At 56.1% G+C, this 26,534-nt stretch overlaps 1 protein-coding gene across 4 annotated transcripts in view; it reads left to right on the top strand.

Moving 5' to 3' along the window:
• The window catches only part of TNS1 (tensin 1), a 179,771-nt gene that overhangs the window by 140,682 nt on the left and 12,555 nt on the right, over window positions 1-26,534 (top strand). For 3 of the 4 annotated variants that reach the window (XM_044241576.1, XM_044241578.1, XM_044241577.1), the window contains 7 exons: window positions 6,057-6,253; window positions 7,215-7,290; window positions 10,848-10,940; window positions 11,517-11,540; window positions 18,748-18,946; window positions 21,817-22,883; window positions 25,927-26,013. In XM_044241576.1, the coding sequence (XP_044097511.1) occupies window positions 6,057-6,253; window positions 7,215-7,290; window positions 10,848-10,940; window positions 11,517-11,540; window positions 18,748-18,946; window positions 21,817-22,883; window positions 25,927-26,013 (1,743 nt within the window). The remainder of the gene's footprint in view (window positions 1-6,056; window positions 6,254-7,214; window positions 7,291-10,847; window positions 10,941-11,516; window positions 11,541-18,747; window positions 18,947-21,816; window positions 22,884-25,926; window positions 26,014-26,534) is intronic. The other variant, XM_044241575.1, reaches the window with a different exon arrangement.

The raw sequence follows: 26,534 nt of genomic DNA, 5'->3' as shown, positions 1-26,534 counted from the left end.
CAAAGGCCCTGAGGTTGGGGTGTACCTGATGTGAGGTGTGGAGTAGGGCTCGAAGTCAAAGAGGTAATGGGCCTGGAGGCTAGCTTGCAGGGGGCCTTGTAGGTGATTCTAAGAACTTGGGCTTTTACTCTGTGTGCTGTGTGCACAGCAGTGATGTCATCTGACTCGTTCTAAAAGGATCGGTGTGGCCAGGATGGAAGGGAGGTAGACGGTGAGGCAGCTGCTGCTTTGATCAGAGCAGTGGCTGTGGAGATGGTGAGAAGTGCTTAGGCTGTAGACAGTCTGGGAGGCGGAGCCAAGGCTAGACATGGGAAATGAACAAGAAAAGTCAAGGACAGCTCGCAACCTGAGCAACTAAAGGATGGAGTTGTTCCTTGCTGAGATGGGTAAGGATGCGGGAAGAGCAGACTTGGAGGGAATGTCGGCAGTGTGATTTTGGCCATGATAGTTGGGAGATGCCCTCGAAGCTGCCACGGGGAGAGGTTGGAACTTAGAAATGTGGGCATCGTGATGCCGGGACATAAGGTTGCCAGTGTATGGTGTCATGTGAAGTGTGGCACGTGTGGTTGCACCTGGGGGGAACACACATGCAGCAGAGGTCCCAGGGCTGAGTCCCAGAGCCTCTTGCAATTGGCAGTTGGAGGCATGAGAGGGAAGTGGCCAAGAAGCTGGTGTGGATTAGCTTGTGAGGCGGTGTGTTGGGGAGGGAGCAGGGTTTCCTGTGCAGCCCCCGTGGGGACAGGGAGTCAGTGAATGCACATAAAAGGAGGGTGTAGCAGGTTTTCATAGTGCATTAAGAGGGGCTCATCTTAAGGACTTTATGGTGGTGCCCAGCAGCCTTGGGCAGGAGTAGAAGTGGAAGGGACTCCAGGGAAGAGGGTTACAAAGGTGGGGGTGAGGGAAGGATGAAGGGCAGGGGGATGCTAGGATGCTAGGGACTGTGGCCCTTGGGCTCAGGCTGGTAGAGTCACCGCTGGGTCCAGAAGAGGCAGGTGACCACGAGAGGACAGAGGTCCCAGGATGGGGCCGTGCTGACTGTGAGGACAGGTGAGTTGTGGGACAATAGGATTGCTCACCTGGTCCCAGGATGGGGCCGTGCTGACTGTGAGGACAGGTGAGTTGTGGGACAATAGGATTGCTCACCTGGTCCCGGGCCAGCACCTGCTTGCCCCATGCTGGGGTTAGAAAAGTGAGAGATGTGGCATCCTGAGGGACAGCAGGAGGTCCACCTGCCCACTGGGGAAGCAAGACCCCGGATTCACCCTCTCTTCTTGTCTGACACCCTCCCACCTCCCTCCAAGTGTGTGGCCAGATCCCAGACTCAGAACACCAACTAATCTTGATTTTCTCTTTGTTTCTGTTTTGTTTCGTCTTGTTTAATGCCTCGTCCCTTGCGTTCTCCATGTGTTCTGTGTCCATCTGTCCTCTGTGCCGTGGGCTTGGTGCCTCCCTTGCCTGGTGTCATCCCCTCCCTGCCCCCCGCCTTCTCTTCCCGCTTGCCTCCCTCCCTGCCGGCTCCCCGGGGTCGGGGTGGGCAGCATACAACGCCAAGCTGCAGGGCATGGGACACACCGGCTTCCAGCTGCGTCCTCTCCACCGGCTCCGATCTTCCTCTCTCTCCGGTTGGTTCCCCTCCACCCCTTCCCCCTTACCAGTCTCTGGCCCTCATTGTAGCTTTCAGCTTCTCTTCCCCTCTTTCTCATGGACTACTTCTTCTAACCTTTGCCTGCTCTCATCCTGGTTCATTTTTTTCCATCCCCCTTACCTTTCTTCCTCCTCCTTCTGTCCTCTTCTTTCCATCTCTTCCCATTCTCTTTGCCACCCCCCCCCGGCACTTCCTTACATCCCCCCACCTCCGCCACAGCCTACTTCTCCCTCCTGCCTCTCTCAAGACTCTCTCCCCCTCCTTTCTGCATGAGCGAGTGCTCCCACTTCTGCATGGACACAGGCCTGATGCTTTTGGCTTTGGCCTTACTTGCTAGGAACAGGGTCTGGGGTGACTAGATGAACTTTCAGGCTCCCCATGGACACACATGCCTTTGCAGTAAGTGCTCGGTGAGGGCGGGGACAGTCCAGCCCTCCGGCCACCCTGGCCAGACCACCCAGGCTCCTGGGCCAGGGTCTCAGCAGGAGCCAGGCTGTGCTTTGCATGGGTCACCAGGCTCACGACAGAGTGGCGCCCTGGCACCTGCTGTTCTGTCTACTCTTGAGCATGGTCCTCTGGGGACACGGCTCCCCCTCCGACCTCATCCCGAATCTCTGATCCCAGGACCCATGTCCAAGAGTCAGAAGCCCTGGGCGTGGTCCAGGCTCTGCCAGTGACCACCTCTGTGACCCTGGGCAAGTCTCGTAGTTACTCAGAGCTCCATTTCCTACCATGGAAAAGGGAGTCATCATAGCCTACCATGTCTATTTTGCATGGTGACTTGACGTGCCCCAATATGCCCGCATGGAGGGTGATGCCCACTAGCGTCTGCCCATAGGCTGTTAGCTCTGGGAGGGAGTTGCCCCATAATTTTCCCTGCCCCTCCAAGCCTGGAGGCCCAGGGGAGAGATAGGCCATGCTCAGGTTCCCTCCAGGTCATGGCCTTGAGCACTTCCAGGAAAAGGTGTAGGGGTAGTGGGGATTTTTGACTCCTAAGGGCAGTATCTGGTGTTTGCCTAGACCCTCCTCTTCCCAGTCCATGGAAAATGGGGAGATGGCTCTAGCAGAATGCCCCCTGTCCTCCTCCTCTCCCCTCCCTTCACCCCTTCTCGGCCCAGTGGTGGGGAGCGCAGTGTTCAGTCGGACCTGGACATTGGGGGCAGATCTGGGACAGTGGGCCTGTCCCGAGGGGAGCTGGCTTGGCTTGCCCTAGGGCTGCTAGTGTGATCGCCGTGTGGCTTTCTGGTGCCCTGGCCCGGCAGGTGGCCTCCCGGAGACCCTGGCTTTCGGAGCCCCAGTAATGCTGTTGGACACCCAGCCCCGTCACCTAGAGCTGAGGAATCCAGGCTTTTGGAAATCGGAAGGCTGGAAAGAAGAGCTGGGTCTGCGGGGGTGGCCGTGGCCAGTCTGGGGGCCAGGGGGGGTAGGGGCAGCGTGTGATGAAACCTGACTCCAGGCGTTTGTCTATGGGACTCGGGGCACCTGTGCTTTGACAAAGTGGGTGTTTGGGTGTGTGCTAGGGCTTCAGCCCCCAGAGGTCAGTGTGTGTGTGTGTGTGTGTGTGTGTGTGCGTGCGCACGCGTGTAGGGAGTGGAGCACGTGGACACAGAGGCCTCGACAGAGACAGGGAACCAGGCCAAATGACCGAGAAAGTCCTGGGGTTGAGGGTGGTGGTGTGGAGGTGTGTGGCAGGGACTAAACCTATTTTTAGCATTGTTCAGTCTCTGGGACATGAGGGAGGGGTGTTCTCTCTGTGACACTGGCTGTTAGCTTGTGTCCAGCCGTCCCAGCTTGGCTGAGGAACAATAGGGCTCTCTTCCCTCCCCGCTGCCATGCCCTGTCTCCCCTCCTGTAGAGAAGGACAAGAGAGAGGGGACATGGCTCTCCAGCGCTCTGGGGCATGTCTGGGCCTGCCAAAGGGAACAACAGTGAGATACTGTGTTCAGAGAATGTGAGAGGCTCTGACTGGCCACGGGTGCCATGGGGCACGCTGCAGGGGGAGCGGCCATCTCCGTGGGAGTGGAATGTGGGGTCTTCCCCTTCTGCAGAGTCCAGCTCTTTGGGGGTCGTCCTGTCTATCCCTCCCCCCACTGCGGGAGAGCTCCATTTGAGGAGGAGTGGTCGTTCTCAGATAGCTGACTATACGAGGATCTTGCTTCCTCTACCGTTGAGAAGCCCCTCTTGGGCGGTCTGGCCCCTTCTCTGGGTGGCTACAGCCAGCTCAGCGCCTGATCGTGGAGGGTGCTTCTGGGCAAACCGGAGAACATTTTCTCTGTCCCTCGGGGAGATTTAGGGCCTCGAATGGAAACAGACCCACTTTTCAAGGGCAGACATCAGATCCCCAACCAGGGAACCCAGCCACCTCTTGCAAAGGCACAGGGATCTGCCAGAAAGAGGCTGCTGGGCTGGGTGAGCCGGAACTGAAACCAGCCTTAATGCATTTCTTTTAACCTTGGAGCTGAACTTAGCTCCAAACCCCTAGAGCCTTTCCCAAATGGGCCTCCTTTGTCACAATTATTATTAGAAAATCAATGGTTATGTCTGTTTCTTTCTAATGTTTTTGCCAGGAATGAAACACGCGGCAGCTCTGGACCAGGCCGCCCAGGAGGCAGGGACTCGGTGGAGGTGGGAAAAGTGGGGCGCAGGCAGGAAGCCCCTGCAGACGTGGCGTGGTGCTCGGGGCAGCCCCCTCTCTGATGGCTGGGAGCCTGGGGTGGCTGCGGCCTGGGGTCCTAGGAGCTGCCCAGCCCTGGGAGAGCCTGCTGCGTCTTTAATCTGGCTTGATGGTCCTATCCTGGTCCTAACAGACCGTTGTTAGGACTGGGTGACCTCGCATTTTTCTATTCAGAAAATCAGGGCACTTTAAGAGGAGGCCTTATTTGCTTTAAGTCAAGCAGTTTGTGAGTCTGGTTCGCTGTCCCGTCCAGGGCTCTTTTCTCTCGGTTGAGACAGCAGGCAGGCTGCCCTGAATTGTAGAGAGTCCCAAGAGGAGGCTTGAAACGTCCCCCCATGCCCCCCTGGGTCCGTCTGCCTTGTAGATGCTACACCAGTCCTGCTGCCCTCCGGATGGGGCCCCCGGCTATGTGATCGGATGAGTGCGTGTCTCCGAGGGACTGTGTGTGCGTGTGCGCGTGAGCGAGTGTGTGTCCTCCCCTAGTCTGGTGTCGGCAGCCTGCTGTTCATGACAGGTCAGAAGGCTTCCCAGCCTGGGATTTTCATGGCAGCCTTAATGGCTGTGCCAAGAGCCGGAGCAGGGGACACGCAGACCCCACCATGGAGGGCAGGTGATTCAGTCTGGAGCGGGCCTCACAGGCACATCCTGGGGGGACCAGTGGTGTGTGTGTGCGTGCATGCGGGTGTGTGTGTGTGTGCACAGAGTGCCGCGGGACAGGGCGTCCCGATGTGCGGCCACAAGGCCGGCACAGCCAGGGTCCCACGTGCCTTCTGGTACAGCCCAGAATTTCCCCTCGCTTAACCTACCCCTGCAGGGGGTGTGGTGAAGGCAGAGCTGCGGATGTCCTCACACAAAATCCCGAAGACAAGAAGCCTATGTTGGCTTCTGGGCCGTGGGGAGTACGTTTTCTAGGATTCTGGAGCCAGCTCAGTGAGGCTCAGCCCAGCTGCGGGGAGACAGAGTAGGAAGGAAGGCGGGCGAGGCTAACAGCCTGCCGCGGCCTGGGGAATGGAAGGGAATGCAGAAAGGCAGATGGAACGCATGACTTCAGGCCCTTGGCCTGCTGCTCCAAGGGGAGGGGAGGGTCGGGGCGGGAAGCTGGACCATCTTTGGGCGCAACGAGGGGAGGGTAGACGAGAGGCCAACATAAAGGCGGTTGGTAAAGGTTGTCGGAGGTGCACGGGAGGAAGGGTGGGGAACCTCAGAGAAGCCCAGCAATATTCTAGGGTCCAGTTGGGGCTGAGGACTTCATGACAAGGCTTAGTCATTTCTTTGTTTCTTCTTGGGAGCGCCATCTGCGAGATGATGCATTATTTGCTCTCTCCCAAGTTCTTCCCCGCGGGCCTGATGTTGCTTGTTGGTTGATGCAGTCACCTTGGAGACGGTCTCTCCTCTCCCCACCTTCCCTCACTTGCCTGGAAGCCCTGGCCCTCGGCCTCCAGGGTTTGAAAGGCATTGACATCTGTTTCTCGTATCAGCCCTTTGTGCTTTGGGCCCCAATCCTGTGCAGGGCGGAGAATCCTGGGGAAGGCCAGCCCCACCTCAGTGGATCCCCCACCCTGCAGAGGAAGCCTGGGGTGTGGGCAGAGGGAGGCAGTGGGGAGTCCGGAGGTGAGACAGGTCCAGCGCCAGTGTGGACCCTGGCTGAGACACACCTCCTTCTCTGGGGAACTGGGCCTGATCGCTCCTTTCTCGTCTACAATGCTCATTGCCCTCTCTGCCCCGCATTCCTCCCAGGGGTGCAGGCTCGGGAGAAGCAGCCTGCAGAGCCTCCCGCCCCTCTCCGGAGGAGGGCAGCCAGCGATGGACAGTATGAGAACCAGTCTCCAGAACCCGCGTCCCCCCGTAGCCCTGGGGTTCGTTCCCCTGTCCAGTGCGTCTCCCCTGAGCTGGCTCTCACCATCGCCCTCAATCCTGGAGGGCGACCCAAAGAGGTGAGTCCTTGGGCTGCATCCTGTGGCCAGAGAGAGAGGAGTGGAGCCCGCCTCAATGGTCTAGGAGTCACAGTGTCACCTGTGTGGCCCTGCCCTATCAGGAAATTCAGTCCTCACCCCTGTCTCTTCGCTGGCACATGGAATCTGGCATTTCCTCCCTAAATAGCTTATATGCTCCCTCTTTTTAGATTAACACTGAGATCAAAGTTCCCTCCTTGATTCCTAAAGAGTGCTATTTAGTAGGATGGTAAGGGTATGACACAGATGACCACAGTCTCTAAGCTCCCAGCCAGGCCCTATAGACTGACAAGAGTGGTTTTGAATTCTTTCTAGGTGTGGGGTTTCCTTGGGAGATCTAATTTCAATGCCAAAATGTCTGTCTGTCATGGGAGGCAGTAGCTCTCACACTTCAAAGAGCAAAACAACCACCAGGGAGCTTGATAAAAATGTTAATTCCCAAGTCCACCTCCAGAGATCCCACCATATTAGATCTGGGGCAGGGCCTAGGAATAGGCATTTTAAACATCCATGCTGGAAGATTCTGATATGAGTGACCCATGTCCCATAAAATCCAGGCTAGCGAATCATTCTGGCTAAAAATGGCTTTTGGACATCTTTTCTCTGCTGCCTTCTGGCAGGACCCGAGTTCCCCATCCCCAGCCCCATTCTCTTTGGCCCTGTTGCGGAATATTTCCAAGGCAAGTGTTCCTGATTTCCACCCGTGCTGGATCATGGCTTTGCAAATAGAACTTCTCGTTCTCTCAGTGACAAAGGAGTTGGGGTTGGGAGGTGGGCCATGAATGGCCAGGATCTCCCTTTAGACACTGTGGTTCCTCGAGGAGGGGTGGGTGGTAGGGCTGGCAAGGGGACATGTGTGCTTGTTACCTGGGAAACCCATGCTCTTCAGGGTCACAGCCACCGGTGGGTATCCCCTCCCACCTCCCCTCTTCTTCTCCCGCAGCCCCATCTGCACAGCTACAAGGAGGCCTTTGAGGAGATGGAGGGAACCTCCCCGACCAGCCCACCGTCCAGTGGGGGTAAGAGCTCCTCACTAAGCCTGTCTTCCCTGGATCCCCGCAAGGCTCTCTCTCAGCCCCGGCCTGAGTAAGCACCTCGGGTTTGTGGGGAGATGCTGACAGAGGGCAGGGCTGAGATCTGTCGCTCTGGGTCTAGATGGCTCGTCTCAGTTCACCATCCCTGTCCGGCTCCCCTTCCTTCCACTGTCCACATGCATACATGTGGGGGTGCAGAGCCACCCCCCACATCGGGATCCTACTGACCTTCTGCGGGGTCTCTGGCCTCCCAAAGTCTAGAATTTTCCTAATCATTGAGAGGTTTTGCATCTTGTGTGCAAACCTCCACCCTCCCATCCTAAAGTGACTCTCTGTGACCTGCTGTGTATCTCTGATCTTCTGTACCCCTTGATCTCCTTGCTCTTGAGCCCCATTTCTATCTACATCCGGGCACCTCTTCCATTTCACGCAGCCTACTAAGTTTTCATCAGGGGAAGAAAGGAGTCCCCAGCTCATCTGTTCTCAGTGTCCGGGCAGGAATAGTCAGTCTCTAGCCCGTGATGGACTCATGGGAGAGGCAAAGCCCTGATGGGCAGAGGCCTTTCCATCCAAAGATCTGGATGAGTGCAGGGCTGGGGTCGTGTACCTTATGGTAGACGAGACGGGGAAGCTGGAAGTGGGGTAGCCGTGGAATGACAGCGATGGAACGTGCCTGAGAAGGACTCAGGGTCCCCGTGGCAGGCCTGGGGCAACCAAGGAAGGAGAGACCAGGGAGGGTGGAGGGTGAGGACGGAGACCAGAGCTGGCAGTACGTTCCCCCGAGGGCTGGATGTCCTGAGGGGAGAATGTGTCCAGGGCCGCGGACCTTGTATGGGCTGCTGTCTGGGGCACGCAGGAAGCCAAAGCTGGGAGTGGAAGCCATACCCTCCCCAGGGTAGCGTGGCCCAGTGGAAATCCAGCCCAAGTCACATTTGTGATGGAGCATTTTCTAGTGGCTGCATTGAAAAACATCATAGAAAACTGGAGAAGTAAACCGTAGTATTTTTTTTGTTTAACCCCAACTGTCTAAAACATTATCATTTCAACAGATAGATCAAGATAAAAATATTAATGAGATATCTTACAAATTTTTAAAAATTTTTATTGAGATTCAATCAGCCAACACATCGTACCTCATCATTAGTTTCAGATGTTGTGTTCAATGATTCATCAGTCGCCTCTAACGCCCAGTGCTCTATCTTTTTAAAATTTTTAAATGTGAAAAGAGGCTGGTGAAATTACTTTTAAGACGTTTTACAGAATTCGAAAGATCTGTAATATTATAATTTCAACATGGAATCAATATAAAGAGATACATCGCATTCGTGTTTCCTACCAAGTGTTTGAGACCTGGTATGTGTTACACCTGGAGCGGATCTCAATTCTGATTGGCTGTACAGCCATCACCGTCCCCCCTGCCATCTCGGACAGTGCGCGCCCAGGGCGGGCTACCCAAGAGGCAACTCCGTGGCCTTTTGTGACTCCCTGGAATCGCTCTCCCTCCTGAGGGTGGTCTTAACCCGCCACCCTCCCGCATGCTCCGATTCGCTGTTGGTCCAGTCAGCCAGGATCTTGGGCACCACCCCATGTGGGATGGAAGCCATCCGGGCAGAGTCAGGCTTAGGTTTTGTCATATGTGTCTGTTCCCGTTCTTCACTCGCTGCCCTGGCCAGCCCTGCTTCCCCAGCGGGGAGAGTAAGTCAGAGGTTTCATCAGTACACAGGGCTGGGAGAGAGGACAGAGGCGGAGAAATGCAAGGAATTCCTCTCTCGGGAAGCAAAAACCTTGCCTGGCTTCGGGGCTGCCCACTCGTCTGCTTCAGCAGAAGAGCCCGATGCCAGGGGACGGAGGCATGAGCGACTAGGGAGCTGGAGGAGCTGGAGGTGGACCCAAGAGAAACCTCCCCCTGCCTCTTGTCCTCTTTGTCTGTCTCAGTGGTCGCCCTGTGCCTCTGCAGCACCTCCTTTACCAACACATGCGGCCTGTGGGCTGGAGATGCTCCATGGGTGTTCAAGGGACTGTGGTCTCTGAGGCTGGGCTCATTCCTCCATGGTTAATTACATTCAGATTCATTCATTCATTTGATAAACATTAATAAGGGTCTGTTGCAAGACGCCATTTTTAGTAATGGGCGGGGGGTGGGGGGGCAGAAATTGAATCTTTGTGTGGTGTGTGTGTGTGTCTGTGTGTGTGTGTGTAAGGAGAGGGAGGGATAGAGACATGCAAGCTTAGCCTTACCTTGTTACTGGGATGTTTGCATTTGTACACATTTGTCCCCGCTGCTGTGTTATGTCCACTGGACATCTGAGGACAGTGTGCAGACACAGTCTGCCCCATCCAGGGTCCCTGTGATTTCTCACTATTTCTGTGTGTACTTGTGTATATACCCACATGTGCACAGAGAAGCTATGTATGTTGCTTATAGTGAGAGACTGTAGCTTTTTGTTTCCAGTGGGTCTCTCTGTCCTTTGGGTAAAGGAGGAGGGGTCCAGGAGGGTCCTGGAGCTGCCATGTGGGGACCAGGCACCCGAGGGCTACAGCTCATTTGTTGGGGCCATTGGTGTGTGGCAAGCAGGCTTGGGCTCTGGCTGACCTGTGTGGCTGCCTGTCCTCAGGGCCGGTGGCCTCTGCGTGCTCCCAGCAGCCGTGATAGGAGACATGGCAGCTGCCCCCGAGAAATCATGTGACTGGGCATACCAACCACCCTGCCGTTCAGCTCGGAGTGCCATTCAGCACGTCCTTGGCTGGTGGGACAAGGCTGGACGGCCCTTTCTGACCTTGCATGTTCCATGCTACCTCTAGCCCAGCCAGGCAGCTGGGAAGGGCCCTGGGGTTTGCACAGGGAGTTGGTGCTCTTGCCAGAGGAACACCGAGGTTTTGGGGGTACAGAGAGCCCCACACTGAGAAATTCTCTCTTTCTGGGGTTTACAAGTGGCATGGTTGGCTGGGGGTCACAGACCTCAGCCGAGGGCTGCCCAGCGGTCTCAGGGTTGCCTTGGCTCCACCCGTGATCCCTTACTCCCTCCGTCCTTTTCAGGATGTGCCTTCTTGTTTTCCCATTTCCTTTTGTTCTCTAAGCCCACCCAGGTGCACAGTGTGGAAGGACTTGTGTGTGTGTTGGGGAGCGAAAGGATGAGGGAAGCGAGAATATAATCCGGAGGAAGTCAGAGATAGCCAAGGAAAGCCGTGTGTATGTTGTGAGCTATGGCGACGTGAGGGGACCGCAGTGATGCCCCTGGGGGCCCCAGGATAAAAGTTATTTGCTCAAGGTCGAGGGCCAGGGCCGGCTTGAGGGGCATTTGCTGACTTTTTCACTCTGCTGTTGGAGCCATGGAGAAACACGGAAACAGGAAAGGGCAGTGGGAGCAAGGGAGCAACCCCTGGGACTGGGACCAGCTCCCCTGCCCTCCTTCCTGCTGCCCACCCCTCACCAACATGTCCTCATTCAAGGGTGTCCCCACTCCTGCCCCCCTTTTCCTCTCCCCACACCTCCCTCATCCCCAGGCTCACTCCCCGTGTCTCTTCTCTTCTTCTTGGCACAGTGCGCTCCCCTCCAGGTCTGGCCAAGACACCTCTGTCTGCTCTTGGCCTGAAACCCCACAACCCCGCGGACATCCTGTTGCACCCTACAGGTGGTGAGTGACTCCAGCTGGAAGGGAGGCGGTAGGGAGGCCAGAGGGAGGAGTAGGGGTTGGAGGACCCCTGTGGTCCTGGGCCGAGCCTCGGGATCTCATCAAAAAATGCCCAGAGGTGATGGGTCCTCAGGACCCTCTGGAAACAAGAAAGCCTGGCTTTGTGCCCACAGTGGGGTCAGTCCTGAGGAGGGGGGCTCTCTGCAGGGGTTGAGGGGGATAGGTCCCTCTACAACCTCGTGCCCATGGACAGGTAGGGTCAGTGCTGCTCCAAAGGGGCTCTGACTTGGGGATTTGGACGCTTGGCCTCAGTTTCCTTGGAGTTGGTTTTCTCCCTGCCAGAAGCCTGGCTCTATGCCCCCCGTACACACACACACACACACACACACACACACACACCAGTTCCCACCTCTCACTTCCTCACCACATCCCCCAGCTCCCCTCCTCCCTGTGGGCAAGGAAAGAGTAGAGGGCGCTGGTCCCTGAGTGGCCATTTTGAACAGGTTGAGACCAGAAGGTTGTCTCTGGTTTTAGGGCTGGGCTGGGGCTCTTGGGGTCAACTTTGCTTTTCTTCCTTAGTCACCAGAAGACTGATCCAGCCAGGTAGGAGGGCAATGACACGCATGTGTGACCCACATGGACACACGGCCGGCACAGCCTCCCCCTTGGAGGTGTTTGCATGGCCGGGGGACACTGAGTCACCGGGGAGCACAAGGGGCCAGGGGCTTCCTCTCACCAGCCAGCACACTTCTGCTTGAGATGCAAGCCCCAGGCATAGGGTCTGGGAGTGGGGGCCAGCTTTGTCCCTGAGATTGAAGCCCTCTTTAGATTATGTGTCCTGAGCCTGCAGGGCCGTGTCAGGGTGGACCTCACCTCTTACCCTGGGCTCCTCTGCCCTGGTCTCACCCCTGCTTTCCTGCCTCTTTTTTCTCAGCGGATTGTCTTTCAGGAAATAATCTCTGTTAATCGATCTCTCTTTCTCCTTTCTGCTTTTCCTGTCCTCCTCACCTGCCTCTCTTTCCTGCCTCTCCTTCCTCCTACCTCTCCTCTCATCTTCCCTCAGAGGAGGATGAGGGGAAGGTGGTGACCGAGCTTCCCAAAGGTAAGTGCGGCTTTGCTGTGTGGCCGCTTCCTGCTCTCTGGGTCTGGGAATGGCCATTCTTGAGTAGCTTGCCCGGGCTGGCTCGGGGGTAGCTCTCTTTCCTGACAGGTCTCAGATGACTGGGCACATAGCCTATTGTCCCCGCCCCCCCCATGAGCTGTCACTCACCCTGGATGTTGCCTGAGTTCTGACGGGCAAGCTGGGCTGGGGTTCAGGCATAGCCAGCTCCAGGCGCCAGGGCGGTGCCATCTGGTGTCGACCCCTACCTCAGCCGCACCCCCGCTAGCTTGCCTGGGGGTGCTGCCAGCCCTCTCGATGGGCGAAGGGATGCACGTTCTTCTGCTGCCTGGGGGCACTCCATATATGTCACTCAAAGCAGGCCTTCTCAGCAGTCTTAGCCGAGAGTAGGCTTCTTGAAGCCCGTGCTTGGGGCTTATCAACACAGATGGTAGGAAGTCTGTCCTTCTGGGAGCTTGGATGCCTCTGGGGCTCTCAGAACAGTGATGGGTCCACTCCCACATGAGTGAGTCGGGACACCCATGCACATAATTTTGATAGTTTCCTGGAGTTCGCATGTTTGTGGCTCAGCTTAACCCTCGATTTAGATGAATTCTGTGTTGTACGTGAAGCAGGGAATGGGACGTAAGCAGAGAGGGGACTTGATTGGGTTGGAGGCCTTTAACTTATTAGAGACAGGATTCAAATGACAAGTCAGAGCATGAGGTGAAATGAAGAGGGTGCCAGCCTAGGCCTTCTGTGTGTGGCTCTGCGCATCTGTGTCCTCCTCTCCTTCACCAGGGGGCCTTGGATCGGGGGGGCGGGGGGGAGGCTGAGGTCCCTTCCAGCTCTGACGTGTTAGATGTTTTGACCTCCCACCTGGGTCCTGGTTCTCTGTAGCCTGGTTTCTTTAAAGGTTCTATCAGCTTTTTTCTCTCTCTTTCTTTCTTTCTTTTCCCACAAACGCTCTTAGTGGGAGGGTCTGAGGGGAGATTATCCCAGGAGCTGACAGGCCCTGGATGCTGTGTTTCCGCTTGGGGGCGATGCTTCAGAGAAGTGAGTATTAGCAGTTATGAACTGAGACCTGCCCATTTTGCCTCACAGATGCCTCTCAGCCTCCCGGGCCCCGAGGCCTCCGGCCCTCTTCCCTGTGTCCTGGAGCCACAGAGTTTGGAGAGGAAGGTTCTTGCAGATCTCCTCAGCTATACCCATCATTTTCACAGGCTGAGGCCTGTGTTGTGGGGTTGGGAGTCTGGGGTTTCTGCCCCAGGCCACAGTGAGGAGACAGCAGGACCCACTGGACCTACTCTTCTCTGTCTCCTCCTCATCCAGGGGCTATTTCAAGGCCCTCCTCCTGCTTCCAGGCACCGTGCCCTGGGATTCCAGCGTGGGGTTGGAATTGCTGTTGCGGCCTGGGGGGTGGGGCAGGAGAGGGGCAGGGAGCAAGGCTGTGGGCAGCCTGTTCCATTTTTCCTGACTCATGTACCACCTCCTGGGTCAGACTAAAGCACATTCTTTGCTGACCCTCTGAAGTGTAGCTTGATTTCCCTGCTGAGACTTTGATGAGAAATTCAGAAAAAGATGCCTGTGAGGAAAAATGATCAGAAGCAGGATTACCCAGCCAGAGGAAGAGCAGACTTTAAGGGAATCTGCTCTGGTCAAGGCACTGTACTTAATGTTTGTCATGCATTCATTGTCTCATTCACTGATTCATTTATTCAGTATTTTATATGCCTACCTGTGCCCTGGGCCAGGCTCCGGGAATGTAGCGATAAGCAATACTGTGATTCCTTATCTCATGGAACATAGGCAGGAGCAGAAGCCAGAATTAAATTACTTGGAATTACATATTGAGAGAGTGCTCCAAAGGGAAGGATATAGTTTAGGAGACTTTCTAGCCAAGAACCTGACTTTGGCTGAAGAAGTAAGATGTTAGGGTGAGTGACATTAACTTGGTGAAACTGGCAGGTGAGAAGAGCATTTGGAGGAAAAGCATGTACGAAGGCCCTGGGGTTGGAGAGGATTGCATTTCCGCTCCCCCCCACCCCAGGCATAGCATAATCAGTGGGGCTGAGAGTAAGAGGGAGCTAGAGGATAGAGCAAGGGGGAATGTGGTCTGGATGAGGTTCAGCAGGCAGGAGTAGGACCATGTAGGACCATCGTCACACCATCTTGTTTAGCAATCACAGGTGCATCCAAAAGAAAGTGGTAGGAACCCCATTTTACCAATGAGGAGATGATGTTTAGGGCTGTTAAATGTCTTGTCTAAGGCCTAACACGGTCGGTCAGGGGCGCGGCTGAGAGCGAATGCCAGATCTGTGGAGGTTGCCCCCTTTTCCATGTGACTGTGCTGGATACAACCTCTAAACAGTGGGCCTGGGGACTGGGCACTCGTCCTCCATGAAGGAAGAAGAGGAAGAAAGCCTGCAGCAGTAAAGACATGAGGTCAGCATCAAGAATATCTTCCCAGATGAAACAGGGAAAGAAGGTGTGGAAGCTTCCTTAGGTTAGATTCTGTACGGATGACCAGGGGACTAGATCCTTGGGGGTGGGTGTGCAGTGGCAGGAAATGCAACTCAGGGTGGGGGTGAAGAGCTGACCATGCCCTGGGCCTGGTGGGGCCAAGTCACTCTTCTGCTTCCTTCTGCTCTCAGCAGCCAACGGCCACTTAGAGTAAGTCTGAGTTCTGGAATGTTCCATGTGAAGCACCCTTAGGCTCTACCTCTCCTACTCTTTCCAACTCCTTTGGGTGCAGCTGCCCCAGGACTGGACGAGAGGAGGAAAGTAGCAGGAGGGGGTGGGAGAGAAGGGTGGAGGGACGCAGGAGCGGGTGTGGTCAGGACAGAGGCAGGCGCCGGGACAGAGGCAGGCGCCGGGAGGGCTGCTTAGAAATGCTGGTGTGGGGTGAAGCAGGAAAGAACGAGAGGGAGCTTCCCCATCTCTGTTACTTGATCCTGGCTGCGCAGGTGAGTATTCTCATTCCCCTTGTACAGATGAGGAAACTGAGTCCCAGCAAGTTTCAGCAGCCTGTCTCAGGTCACCCCCTCCAGGAGTTGAGAAAAGGGGGATCCTGCGAGTCCTATGTTGTCCTGTGGTTGGGAAGAGAGAAAAAGCCAAAGAATAAGCAGAAAAAGGAGGTGTTTTCAATATAACTGAGTCTGAAACTGGGGAAACTGTTTTTGGCCCTAAAGATTGGTTTTGATCAGTTCTGGAGATGGACTCCAGAAAGGAAGTAACTTCCTGAAGGTCCGTCCTGCTCCGGGTTCATGAGAAACAGAGGACTTGGTTCCTCTCTGCCCCTGGGCGGGCCTGGCAGGCCAGGAAGGGGTGACAGATGGTAGCAGACTAGCTGAGCAGAGACGAGGATGGTCGTGTGTCAGGACGTGGGGGAAGGGAGGGGAACAGGTGAGGACAGGGCCGGGTGGGCTGGGTCGCTGAAACCCTGCAAGCCTGGGAGCAGAGCCCTGGGGCTGGTTGGCCTCTGAGCCTGAGGACTGTTTCCTGCCGTGTGGAAGGAAGGCAGCTGCTGCTTCTCCCTGGGGAAGCGATCCTGTTCCCCGAGTTCAGGCAGAACTCTCGTCTGGCTTCTGTGGCTTACAATCCGGTGGCCGTGGGGAAGGGACGATGACACTGATGCCTTAAGAATGTGACCACGCTGGGCTTCCCAGCAGCCCAGAATTTCTGATCTGCCATCCCACCGCCACCCTGTGCCAACTGTGTGCAGGCCCCCGGCCTGGAGCTCAGGCTGTCACGTTCAGGCCAGGAGCTGTGAGTGGAGACATAGCCTTGGGTACCGGCGAGCAGGTGGGATGGGAATCAGTGTCCACGGGTCCCTGCTGTGGCTCTGTTCTGACGAGGCGACAGGGTGGTGAGGCCTGTTTTATCTGTTTTACTGCTGGTGGAAGGGATATATGTAGTATTTTTTTTTTGTTTTGTTTTGTTTGTTTTTTACAGGTGGAGTGTAGGCTAATGTGTACTGTTTACCCAGTGTATGGGCCCGGGTCCTGGTAGGAAATGGATGGCTCATTCTATGGGACAACAGAGAGGTTCATGGTCTATTTAAAAGGTCTGGGTAAAGCAGTGATGGATGGTGAACACCCCTGGGTGATCTCCAGCAGGAAGAGGGAGTCATTCCCGCACCAGACCTCAGGGAAAGCAGAGAGCTGGCGGAGAGGAACCCTGACCGGAGCTGTGGTCTTGGGTAGAGGGATGCAGGCGCTGGCACCTTGACCTTTGCTCCTCACTCTGTCTCCCATCTCCTGCCAGTCTCTTTCACAGGCTGAAGGCCAAAGCCTTCTGGGACCCTGGGACCTGTGGGTCTGGGTGATGCGGTCACTAGCGGCCTCCAGGGGCGCAGAACGGGCTGGCCAGTGGAAGGGGGGACATCGACAGGTGGAAGGGCACAGACTTCAGGAATCACCCATGAGGGCTGTAGCTTGAACTTCTGGGGTCAGCACGAATTCCAGGGGATGAGAAAAGTGAACGTGTGCCTCTCGGGTCCTAGTTCTGATGCATCTCTGCGTGGGGGTGGGGGGAGCTGGAGGGTGAAAGTCAGGTGTCTGCTAGCTTGTAGGGTAGACGCCTGTCAGGGGCTTGCTGTGTGCCCCGGGGCTGTGTGGGGCACAGTGAATAGAGATCAGCAAACGGCCTGGGGTGGCCGGGGAGCAGACGGAGCCCTCACTGTCTCCCTGTGGGAGTGGCATGGCAAGTGTTGCAGGCACGGGGGTGAAGCCTGGAGCCTGGAAGGGTAGGAGGAGTATTCAGGAAGTGACCCAGAACGGTGAGGGGTGGGTGGGGACGGTCGGCCCTGGCATCGTGTCTCCACTGATGTTTCTGTGGGGTCCTTGTTGCATGGCAAGGACGCAGCTAGTCCCCCAAGACGAAACTGGCTCCCTGATGTTTAGCTGGCTGGCGTATGTGCTGTGGGCGAGGGGGCAGGCTCTGGGCCAGACTGCCTGCTTTCCTTGGCCAATTCTGCCCCTTGGAGCTGTGTGATGGGGTGAGCTGCTTACATTCTCCAATTACTGACGTTCTCCTACTTTCCTCGTGTAATTACTATTTTTATCATTATTAATAGTCGAGGCCGACATGCTGGCGGACTGGGTAGCTGCCAGTTCTCAGCATCTCCAGGATGCTGGGGCCCTTTCTAGGCCACCAGGAGCCAGCGTTGAGGGTCAGGAGACAGTGACCACTGATTGGCTGTGTGTTCTGAGGCAGATCTCTCTACCTCTCTGGGCCAAGAAGAGGGGTGAGGTCAGGGGTTAGCCAACTGTGGCCAACTCTGGCCTCCTGCCTTTTTTTTTTTCCTGACTGTTTTTGTAAAGAAAGTTTTATTATAACACGGCCCCACTTTTTTGTTTATGAGTGATTGCTGAAAAAGCAGACTTGACTAGCTGCTCCAGTGACCGTTTTCTAAATGGCCTGAAATATTTACTATGGAATCTTTTACAAAACAAACTGTGTGCCTGCACCGGGCCAGAGGGTCTCTGCAGTGTCTCCAGGCTCCAACCCTCAGATGCGGGCAGCACAGAATCCAGGCCTTTGGAGGGAAAGTGGTCTGAGGCTCCTGGGAGGTGGGTGGGTGGCCCCGGCTGGTTGAGGAGACTTTGGAGGAGGCCTCTTGCGAAGCTGAGCTCCACCTATACGGACACCAGCTTCGGGCATGGAGCTGGCTGGCTCTGCCTCACGCCATGCTTGTTTGTCCCTTTGCTGACGTCTCTCCCCGCCCCCACGTGCCCTGGCCAGCAAAAGTTCCCGGAGCCTGGCCTACCCAGGGCAGCACAAACCCTCTGGTTCTTCCCTTTCTCGGGCTGGTTTCAGCAGATGCCCTGATTGGGGTCAGTGCATGAGCTGTGCTCCGATCACGTCCTATTTGGGGGAGACAGGGCGAGGCCGGATTTGGAGGTGATGGGAATATCATCTATCCCCGATCATGTCCCAGGAGAAGCCAGGAGTGTCCTGCTTCTTCTCCCTGTGTCACCCTGAGTGCCTTTCAGGCCTGGCCCCACAGGTCTGGGAGGACGTCAGGCAGATCCCAGCTGGGAATCCGATCTCCCGGTCTGCCTCCAGATGTCACATGCCCCAGGCCTCAGTGTCCTCACCTGTAGAATGCCCATTCTGGCCCTGTCCCCCAACTCCCCAGATTCTTAGGCTCTTCTAAACACCAGGCAGGGATAATGATGTCAGTCTCTAGAGGAATGCTAAGTGTGTCAGGCACGGTGGATGGGTGTGTCTTGGCGTGGAAGGGACTGGGCGTGTCTCGCCAGCATAGGCCTGTTGCTAGGCCAGCAAGCCTGTTTCTGGATTCTGGGCGTGGGTGGAGCCCACGGGAAGCCTGGCACTGTTCTGAACATGGGCAAGGCTGGGCCGGAGCAGACTCCAGCCATGCCAGGGGGCACCTAGGAGGGAGGAAGCAGCTAAAAGGGGCGCTTAACTATAGGAGGGAAGATTCCATGATAACTGTGTTCAGAGGCAAAGCCGGGGTCCATTTCTGGGAAGCTTCTGTGGGGTTCTGTGGGGGCTTTCACAGCGTCTCCACGATACTGAGAAGTTGGGTAGGCATGGGCCGGCTGATAGAACCCCAGAAGTGCCCTTTGCATGCTTGGCTGTCTTTTTGGGGCTGTCCCCACAGGCTGGGGAATTCTCTGGCAGGTTGGGAAGGGTCTGCACTCTGCCCCCATGGATCTCAGTCTCTCTTCTGCCCCCTTCCAGAGCCCCGGAGCTATGTGGAGTCGGTGGTGAGGACAGCAGTGGCTGGACCCCGAGCTCAGGACCCCGAGCCTAAGAGCTTTAGCGCCCCAGCTGCCCAGGCCTATGGCCATGAGACGCCCCTGAGGAACGGGACCCTGGGAGGCTCCTTTGTCTCCCCCAGCCCCCTCTCCACCAGCAGCCCCATCCTCAGCGCTGACAGGTAAGCGGGGAGGAGGACCCAGGCCTGGATCTGCCTAGAGCATGGTTGGGCAGAAATCATATCCAGATAGCTGTACCTTGGAAGCAGGGGTGCATCAAGAGAGCACCTTGGGTGCCAAAGCCCACGGGGAGCATGAGCGGGGATGAACCATAATTCCCAGACTGAATCTGATCCCACTGTCTGGAACTGTGCTGGAAGGAATGAGGGCCATCATGGGGAACCAGTCCTTCCCACAAGTTCAAAACCTAGCCAACAGCAGTCACTCTGTAGCGAGTGCTTCTGGTGTGCCAGGCACTTTGCTAAATGCTTTATCCGGTTATTTTATTTAGTCTTCTCAGCAATCCTGAGCAATAAGTACTCTTATGATCCCATTTTTTAGAAGAGGAAACTGAGGCATAGGGAAGCCACATAGCTTGCTCAAGGTCCTGCAGCTAAACAGTAGCAGAAATAGGATTCGGACCAAAGGCGTTTGGTTCTAGAGCCCCCGTCTCTCCTCTTGCCTGGGCCTGCGTCTCTGTGCCTGCCTGTCCCAGGGTGATAGATGTGCCCAGAGCAGACATATAAGGGTTTGGAGCTCCCAGCGAGGGGCCGCTATTTCTGGCTAGGGATGCAGAGAGGGTTTCTGGGGGCTGGAGGTATTGGTGGTGAGGCCAGAAGGATGAGCAGTTGTGGAAAGGTGGTGGAGGAGGAGGGAACGGGCATTCTAGAAGGAACAGCGCAGCCAGGGCAGAGGGCTGGGGTGTGGATGTATTGATGCGTGGGGCTGAGGGCATGCGCTTGCAGGTGGGAGGGTGGCTGGACAGCTGGCATTCTCAGTGGGTCAGACAGAGAGGAGAGCCTGGAATCAGGCCGGGAAGGGCTGTGAAGAGGGAGGCCCCCATGTGTGGACTGCAGGGGGAGGGGGCTGTAGGCTTTGTGACAGGGAGAACGGGATCTGACATGGGAGAGGGAGCTCAAGATCAGCCCTGCCATAGGGTGCCAGGCCTGGGGCTGCTGACTGGGCTCGCCTGCCCCGACCAGAGCTCTCCTCCAGGAGGGGAGACTAATAGGCATCCCTCTGCATGTCCACCCCCTTTCCTGCCTTGGCCTTCCACGGGGCCCAGAAACTCTCCAGCCATCCCCTCCTGTTGTCACAGGCCAGGCCCAGTGCTGAGTTTGCTGTGTGCCCTACGCCCTCCCTTGGCCCGGTGCAGTGTGCCCCTCCAAGTTAGGGTGGGAGTGGCCCGGGGGACAGAGGCTGTGTTCTCCTGTGTTCTGAGAATTGAGAACCTCAAGCCGAGCAAGCACCCCGGTCCATCTCGCCCCCTCTCCAACCTCTGCACAGGGCAGACGGCTCCATTTCTTGGCAAGTCTGCTTCTGGGCAGAAGGTGAATTCTTCCTTTAAGGGGATTTTCCTAACCTGGCCAGCCACCACGGCTCCTGTTCAGGGCGCCCTGATATTAGGATGTCTTCACTGGTTCTCACTCAGATTCCTCCTGCTGTAGAGTTGGCTCTTTTCAGTGCTCAGGAAGCTAGCGGTTCTGCTGTGAGGTTAGTCTTCCAGAACTCCATGTTAGTGGCCCTTACCCTGCCCCGCTCAGCTTGACACATCCTTCCATTCCTCAGAGTCCGTGTTATTCTGTCCCAGGAATGGCATTCCCCTCTAGCTCCTTCTGGGATTTGAGGTAGACTTTTTCTTGGCCTGGCCCGTGACCTGCTTCTTGCCCTTGGCTCTTGCCTGACCCACCACCCCAGGTCCCCCCGGGGACCTGAGCTTATCCATCCTGGCCTCAAGACTCCTTCCAGTCTGTAGCTCCAGACTTTGACCCATCGTCTTGTGTAAGGACTGCCCCCCCGCCCCGGCCCCTGTCCAGGGGCTCCTGCTGCAGACCCTGTCTGCTACTGCCCTGCAGCCACAGCTCAGACAGGGTCCCTGTCAACCTTTGCCTCTCCTACCGTATCATCAAGGGGTAGGACTTTGGGTCTGGAAGGAATCAGGTTATCTAACTCAGCCCCCTTTTTTGCCATGTGAGAAAAGTTAACCAGGCTTTTCAGAACCTAGGTTTCCCAGCTGGTGGCCGCTGCACAAAACTTCAGAGGAGAATCTATGATTGTGACCATTCCCCCAGGGCCAGCCCCCTCTGAAATGAATTTTGTTGAAATCTTAGAATGGGGAGCGACCTCTGAGCTCATCTAATCTAACCTCCCAATAGAGAAGATCCCCCCCACAACATTCAGGTCAAGAAGCGGGTCAGCTTCTGCTTAAATACTGCTAACCATAGGAGTCTTATTACCATGCAAGGCAGCTTGTTGAATTAGGGGCCAGATCCAACAGCTGGAAAGCAGACCTTACAATAAGCTGAAATCTCCTTCTGTGAGACTTGTTGTCTTTGCCTTTTGGAGCTAACCAGGAATGAAAGCCCAATTCCAGCACTCTCTGTGTCCAAAGACGATCATAGTTTTCTGGGAAAAGTGAGTCCAGGTGGGGATGCTCGCAGCAGGAACAGGAGCGAGATGGGTCGACCCCTCCCTGGTGTTCAGTTTTGGTGATATTGGAGGTGACATGAAGACAGCTATCTTCAGTGTCCCTAGGGAGACCCCCTCAGTTGGACTTGCTATTTAGGAGTCAACAGGGGCAGTGGGGCTTTGAAATCAGATACAGTTGAGCTGGAACCCTGGTCTTTTACTGTGTGATCATGAGCTCAGTGCTTCACCTCTCTGAGCCTCCGTCTCTTCTGCTGCTTCCATCGGGTGATGTGCAAAAGTCATGACGTTTTGGCACACATGCCAGTGGAACTCTTATTGTTGCTGGTGGTGGGAGGGTGGGCTGCGTGCTCACGGAGAGCTTGTCCTTCACCTTGACATCTCACTCGGCCTCCTCTCTCTCTAGCACTTCGGTGGGGAGTTTTCCGTCCGGGGAAAGCAGTGACCAGGGTCCCCGGACACCCACCCAGCCTCTGCTGGATTCAGGCTTTCGTCCCGGCAGCCTGGGCCAGCCCAGCCCTTCGGCTCAGAGAAACTACCAGAGCTCTTCTCCTCTCCCGCCTGCGGGCAGCAGCTACGGCGGCCCCGACTACTCCCTTCAGCAGTTTGGCTCCCCGGAAGGCCAGGCGCGGTCTCAGTTCACTGTGGCCGGCGTCCACACGGTGCCTGGGAGCCCTCAGGCACGCCACAGGACAGTGGGCACCAACACACCCCCCAGTCCTGGCTTTGGCCGCCGGGCCATCAACCCCAGCCTGGCTGCCCCTGGTAGTCCCAGTCTGAGCCACCGCCAGGTGATGGGTCCAGCAGGAACTGGTTTCCATGGCAGCACCGTCTCCAGCCCCCAGGGTAGTGCAGCGACCACTCCGGGAAGCCCCAGCCTGGGCCGGCATCCCGGGGCCCACCCGGTTCCTGGCCTCCATGGTGGTGTGGCCACAACTCCGGGAAGCCCCAGTCTGGGCCGGCACCCCGGGGCCCACCAAAGCAGCCTGGCTCCTGGTCTCCATGGCAACACGATAGCCAGCCCGGGAAGCCCCAGCATGGGCCGGCACCTGGGAGGGTCTGGATCTGTGGTTCCCGGCAGCCCTAGCCTGGACCGGCACGTCGCCTACGGTGGTCACTCCACCCCCGAGGACCCAAGACCCACACTATCCCGGCAGAGCAGTGCCTCTGGCTACCAGGCGCCCTCCACACCCTCCTTCCCCGTGTCCCCTGCCTACTACCCGGGCCTGAGCAGCCCTGCCACCTCCCCGTCGCCGGATTCAGCAGCCTTCCGTCAAGGGAGCCCCACACCAGCCTTGCCGGAAAAGCGGAGGATGTCCGTGGGAGACCGCGCGGGCAGCCTCCCCAACTATGCCACCGTCAACGGGAAGGTGTCCTCCTCGCCTGTGGCCAGCGGCATGTCCAGTCCCAGCGGGGGCAGTACTGTCTCTTTCTCCCACACGCTGCCCGACTTCTCCAAGTACTCCATGCCAGGTGAGCCCCTCCTGCCGCCCCTGCCTCTACTGGGATGGGTCGTCTGCCGGTTCAGGTATCTGTCTCCGCCTCTGTCTTTCTGGCACATGACCTTGAGCAGATTACTGACTTCTGGGGCTCAGTCTCCTTGTCTGTACAATGGGAGCTGGAGGTGTCCTCAGAGTAAGTGTGCTGGGTGCGGATTCCGTGATGAGGATGTGGGTGCCCACGAGGATGGGGAGGAGGAGAGGAATAATGGTGACATTACTGTGAATGATGATCCTTTCCCCCAACCTGGCTTCTGCCACCTGTTGAGCACGTGCTGTGTGCTAGGCTCTGAGCCACTCATGGGCTCCTTAGTCTTCACGGCTGCATGGCACAGTAGGTATTCTTGCCCTTGTTTTATTTTATTTTATTTATTTTATTTTATTTTTAAATTTTATTTTATAGAATTTTTACTATTTGTTTAAGAGAGAGAGAATACAAGCAGGGGAAGGGACAGAGGGAGAGGGAGAAGCAGGCTTCCTGCTGATCACAGCCCAATACGGGTCCCCATCTTATGACCCTGAGATCATGACCTGAGCCGAAGGCAGATGCTTAACCCACTGAGCCATCCAGGTTCCCCCCCCCCCACTTACAACCCCCATTTTATGTAGGAGCAAACCGAGGCTTAGGGAGGCTCAGTCATTCATCCATGGTTACACACTTGATAAATGATTTCTGATCTGGGCCCACGTACCTAAAGTTTGTGCCCTTAAAGCGTGACTGGAGTTGAATGATCATGTTTCCATCCTTGTGATTTAGCCTTCCCTTGAAAATCTGCCTTCCCAACGTGGACCTCCTACGTTTGGCCGCTCACGGCACTCTGTCCCCACCTTTTGATCCCCCTGTGTGCATGTCACTAATAACGGATCAAGCAGCTAGCTGCCCTGTGGGCCGAGGCCGGAGGTTGGGCATGTTTGCTGGAGTCTGGTTCCTACCGGCCCGGCTTTGCAGAAGCCCATGTGTGTTCACACACTGAATTCTTCACTCATCATCAGAACTAGGCATTTTTCTCCTCTGTGCAGAGGGCTCATTATTAAAGCACAAAGGTCGCGGTCTCAGCTGATCTGCAGCTGTCAGCCAGTCCTGGAACATGACTGTTGCAGAGTGGCCCCGGGGTTCTGGGGCATTCAAGGATGATTTAGACAGTTTCCGGCAGCCCAGGGTGGGCCCCAGCTGCCTTGATGCTCAGTGTGACTCTCCCGGGTCCTGCCCTGAGCCTGCCAACTCGGGACACCTACAAGGACCTCGCACACCCCTGCTTCCTGCTGCCCACCAGGGACATCTGGTTCCCAGCCCCTCTTCTTGGAGGATGGAAAACTTCTAGTAGTTGGGACATTTCCTGTTTCCCACCATCTTCCCTGCTTAAAATAGCCATTGGAGTCAACACAGGAAGGCACATGGGGCTCCAGCCACCTCTGACAGCTCATTAGGCCCCAGCAGCAGTGGGGGCCTGGGCCTTCTGAGCAGAGAGAGAGAGGCAGCAGGCAGCCCTAGGCAGATGCCTAGCCCAGAGCACCCCACCTCCATGCACAGCTGCCAGGAAAGGGAGCTGGCCTACCCCCTCGCTGTCCTCTGGAGGCCGGTCCCAGGGTCGAGCACAGTGTAACTGACAAGTCGAAATGAACTGAGCGTTGGACACACAGTCTAACTCATGGCTTGGTCCTCACCATCAGCTTCCCAGCATCATCAGCCCAGGCTCCCTCTGACCCAGCTTCTCTTCCAAGAAAGGAGAGCAAAAACACATATGCAATTGGAATCTTCCTTTCTCCCTCTTCCTCCAGTCCCCCGTTTATTTCTTTGGTGCCAAAACATGAAGGAGGAGCTTGGAGAGTGAGGACCACGCATTGGCGGCTGTGTTTCCTTACCTGGAAAGGACCTACAGGAGCCTTTCCGAGAACCAGCTGTGTGATTTGGGCAGGTCCCTCTCCCTCTCTGAGCCTCACTTCTCTCATTTGTAAAGTTAAGTGGTCAGACTCGATGCTCTCTGAGCATCTTCCAGAATCTAAATGCTCCATAAAGCGTCTCTGGTCTGTGGAGGGTCTGAGTGAGGGTCATTTGCCAGAGAAGTGGGGTAGGTATATGATGCACAGTAGATAGCCTCTAGGCCACCCCCTCCTCTGTTCTAGGGCAGATCCTCCTCTGTTCCAGGGCAGGGCTGAATTTGTTTGTGATGCAGAACACGGGATCTCCATATAGGGCGTGAGGGGCTAGGGAGCTGGGGAAGAAGCGATGGGAATGTCTCTTTCTTCCCACCATCTTTGCCGTGGTTATGACACAATTGGGAAGTCCATCTTGTGGAGAGAGAGGCCAAAAGATGGGGTGCCTTAGCCTGTGAGAGAGAAGCTGCAGGAAGGGTTTAGTCCAAATCTTCTGGAGAAAGGAGGGGATGGAGTGGAGGAGGCCTTTCCTCAGCTCGGGGAGAATGCTGTGCCAGGCTCTTGGAGAGGAGAGCAGCTTCATGATGCGTGACAGTTGGCCGGAGAGGGGAAGGATGGGCAGGCTGCTCAGGGTCCCCTCCAGCAGCGAGGACACCGCCTTCCTATGCTAGTTTTCTGTGACCACCGTGACCAAGTACCACACACGTGGTCACTTGAGACGACAGAATTTAATCCTTCCCAGGCTGGAGGCTAGAAGTCCAAAGTCAAGGTTTTTGAAGGTTTGGTTCCTCCTGGAGGCTCGAGGGAGGTTCTGCACCAGGACTTCTCTTAGCTTCTCATGGTGGCTGGCAATCCTCGGTGTCCCTTGGCTTATAGATACACCCTTTGGTCTTTGCCTCCGTCTCCATGACCCTCCACATGTCTCTGTGTCTTCCCCTCTTCTGATAAGGACATAAGTCCTATGGCATTGGGGCCCCTTTCACCCAGCACGACCTCACCTTACCTTAATGACATCTGCAGAGACCCTATTTCCAAATAATAAGGTCATATTCACAGGTACCCAGACTTAGAGTTCCAGCAGATCTTCTGGGGGGGCTACAGTTCAACCCCTAATGCTGTTTCTCTCTCTTCCTCTCTTGTAGACAACAGCCCTGAGACACGGGCTAAAGTGAAGTTTGTTCAGGACACTTCCAAGTATTGGTACAAGCCTGAGATCTCCAGAGAGCAGGGTGAGTCCCGGGTGGCAAGAGGGTCCTGTGGTCCATCAGAGGTCACTGCTGCCTGCCACCCCCCGTGTCTTCCTTGGGCACGGAACACAAGCAGACTTCCTCCTTTTTGTCACACGTGGCAGACACAGGTCAGACAGTAAGAGGCACCTCCCCACGGTGAAGCGTGGGGGTGGTGCAGAGACAGGGTTTGTAGACCCATGAGGGATCCTTAAAATCAGCGAAGTCTGGGTTTTCCAAGTAAAGTAAAAGGCCAGCTAACGTAATAGCAGATCTCAGCCCCGTGTCTACACAAGGTGGAAGATTTGTTCACGTTTTACAGAAAGAGCAAACTTGGGATAGTGGGGCTGGGGATGAGGCCGGGGATGAGGCCCACTTCAGGCGCCCCAGGCAGGCAGGTGTTGGCGACAGGTTCAAACCGAACTGTTGCCTGTTGGTTTAACTGGAGTTTAGGGGAACGCACCGTGTCGACTGGCTTCCGTATTGTGTGTGGCTCCCTCCCGTTGGGCGGCCGTGGTGGCCCT

Source organism: Neovison vison, chromosome 3 (assembly GCF_020171115.1).
Source record: "Neovison vison isolate M4711 chromosome 3, ASM_NN_V1, whole genome shotgun sequence".
Taxonomy (NCBI): domain Eukaryota; kingdom Metazoa; phylum Chordata; class Mammalia; order Carnivora; family Mustelidae; genus Neogale; species Neogale vison.
This window is presented reverse-complemented; position numbering and strand designations above follow the sequence as displayed.